We start from the raw sequence: 1,807 nt of genomic DNA, 5'->3' as shown, positions 1-1,807 counted from the left end.
CCCTGCCTCATTGTGTGTAAAACACCTAAAGCATCGACATGAAAGGAGAACAGTCTAACCATTTCACACATTTTGGCGATGGAATAAACCTTCTAATCATCTGGCACGTCATGTTATCGCCACATTAGAACCGTTTCACACTTGATACGCTCGCTGAAATAAAAGTGACAAAATCGCCGCCGGGAAACAATAGGTCTTCAGCCACATTTAAAGAGAATCAGCGGACATGAAACAGGATCGGCATGAAAAATAAAGGATCGGGCGAAAAAATAAAGGATCGGGCGAAAAAAATAAAGGATCGGGGCCGATCCTGTTAAACGGCCTGGGGAGAACACTGTATGTATCTCAAGAAGCACATCATAATTAGATAAGGGGGTGGGGGATAGTGTGGAGAGAGTGAGAGACATTGTTATGTTTAAAAGTAGGCATTTTACGTTTACCTTAATATAAATTGACAGCATTAAAAATGAGTTTGGCATGCAATATTCCCATATTTTCTGATTGAGTGCTTCTAAAGATACAAAATATATCGCTCAAGAAGCATGTCATAGAGGGAGGGGAGAGATGTTCTTATGTAGAAAATGTAGGCATTCTACGTTTACTTAATAGAAACTGACAGCATTAAAAATGAGTTTAACATGCAATTTTCCTATATTTACTGATATTTACTGATTGTGCTTCTAAAGGTACAAAACAAGTATCTCAAGAAGCACGTTCATCTTTGAAATGACATCCGCGTACGAGGATGCCCTTACACGCATGCGCACACTTAAGCTTTCCCCCTGCTTCTAATCGTGCTTTTTGTACTTTTTTTGTAAACTTCCATTCCTGGTACTTGACAGATCGTCTTCTGTACGCTGAAGTTCCTTCACCTGTCCCTGCAAGATTGTTTTCCTTGACTCGTACTCAGATTTCATCTTCTCTGAGAATTGTGTGCCTATATCTCGAACTTGCTGAATAATTCCTTCGATGTGGACGTTTAACTTTCCTCTCTCTTCGTTGTATCTTTTCTCAAGAGATGTTATTGTCCTTTCTATGTTCTGTTTGCTCGTATGAACCTCTCGGTCTTTTCCTGCCAAATTCGCACGCAGTTGTTTTAACTCGTTGACGTAGATTTTAGCAGAATCTTTAAGGTATTGGTGTTTATGTTCTGGTGCTTTGTGATCGATAACTGTACACTCCAAACATATCACCTCATCACACGTCACACAGAAATACGCCAATGGGTGACTAGAATGCTTCTTACAATACATGGGTGCAATCACCGAAGTGGGGTCGGTGGACTTTGCCTCTTTGTACTCGTTGAGTGGCATCAGTCGATGTGACCGGGTTGCTGGTACTCGCCTGTGCGGACGAGCACAAGTTGAACACAAATTCATATCACACTCAATGCATCTCGCCTCGTCACCTTCATTTTCCTCGCAGCCGCCACACTTTGTTGATTCCTCGTTCTTACCGTGGTCTCGCAATCTGAACTGTTCAACCAAATCATTGATGAAGAAATTATTCTGCAGCGCGGCAACACCACCATTGGAACAGGGCACGTTCGTCGACATATCGGGCAATACAGCTTTCCAGCTTTCTTCAGCAGTTGACTCAGACATGGCTCACAGAATGTATGCAGACAAGGAAGGCATTTCGCGCTCCTGTACCTGTCCGAGCAGATGCCACATATGAGGAAATTTTCGTCGATTTTCGCCAGAAACGATCTCTCGTCGTTTCCTTCCGCCATTTTTTGTGTCTGTATGCATGGGGTATCTGAACACTCACGTGATACGTAAGCTTTTATTTTGCATGCAATTCATTC

General features: G+C 42.4%; 1 protein-coding gene across 1 annotated transcript; it reads right to left on the bottom strand.

Annotated features, from left to right (window-relative positions):
• Positions 1-788: 788 nt before the first annotated feature.
• On the bottom strand, positions 789-1,604 carry LOC139144296 (E3 ubiquitin-protein ligase TRIM33-like). Its single transcript, XM_070714987.1, has one exon. The coding sequence runs from the start codon at positions 1,602-1,604 to the stop codon at positions 789-791; it is 816 nt and encodes a 271-aa protein (XP_070571088.1).
• Positions 1,605-1,807: the final 203 nt, after the last annotated feature.

This window comes from Ptychodera flava, chromosome 1 (genome assembly GCF_041260155.1).
Source record: "Ptychodera flava strain L36383 chromosome 1, AS_Pfla_20210202, whole genome shotgun sequence".
NCBI classification, from domain to species: domain Eukaryota; kingdom Metazoa; phylum Hemichordata; class Enteropneusta; family Ptychoderidae; genus Ptychodera; species Ptychodera flava.
This window is presented reverse-complemented; position numbering and strand designations above follow the sequence as displayed.

Excerpts from the sequence above, each read along its gene's own strand:
- LOC139144296 (XM_070714987.1), bottom strand. The coding sequence starts at position 1,604 with ATGTCTGAGTCAACTGCTGAAGAAAGCTGGAAAGCTGTATTGCCCGAT.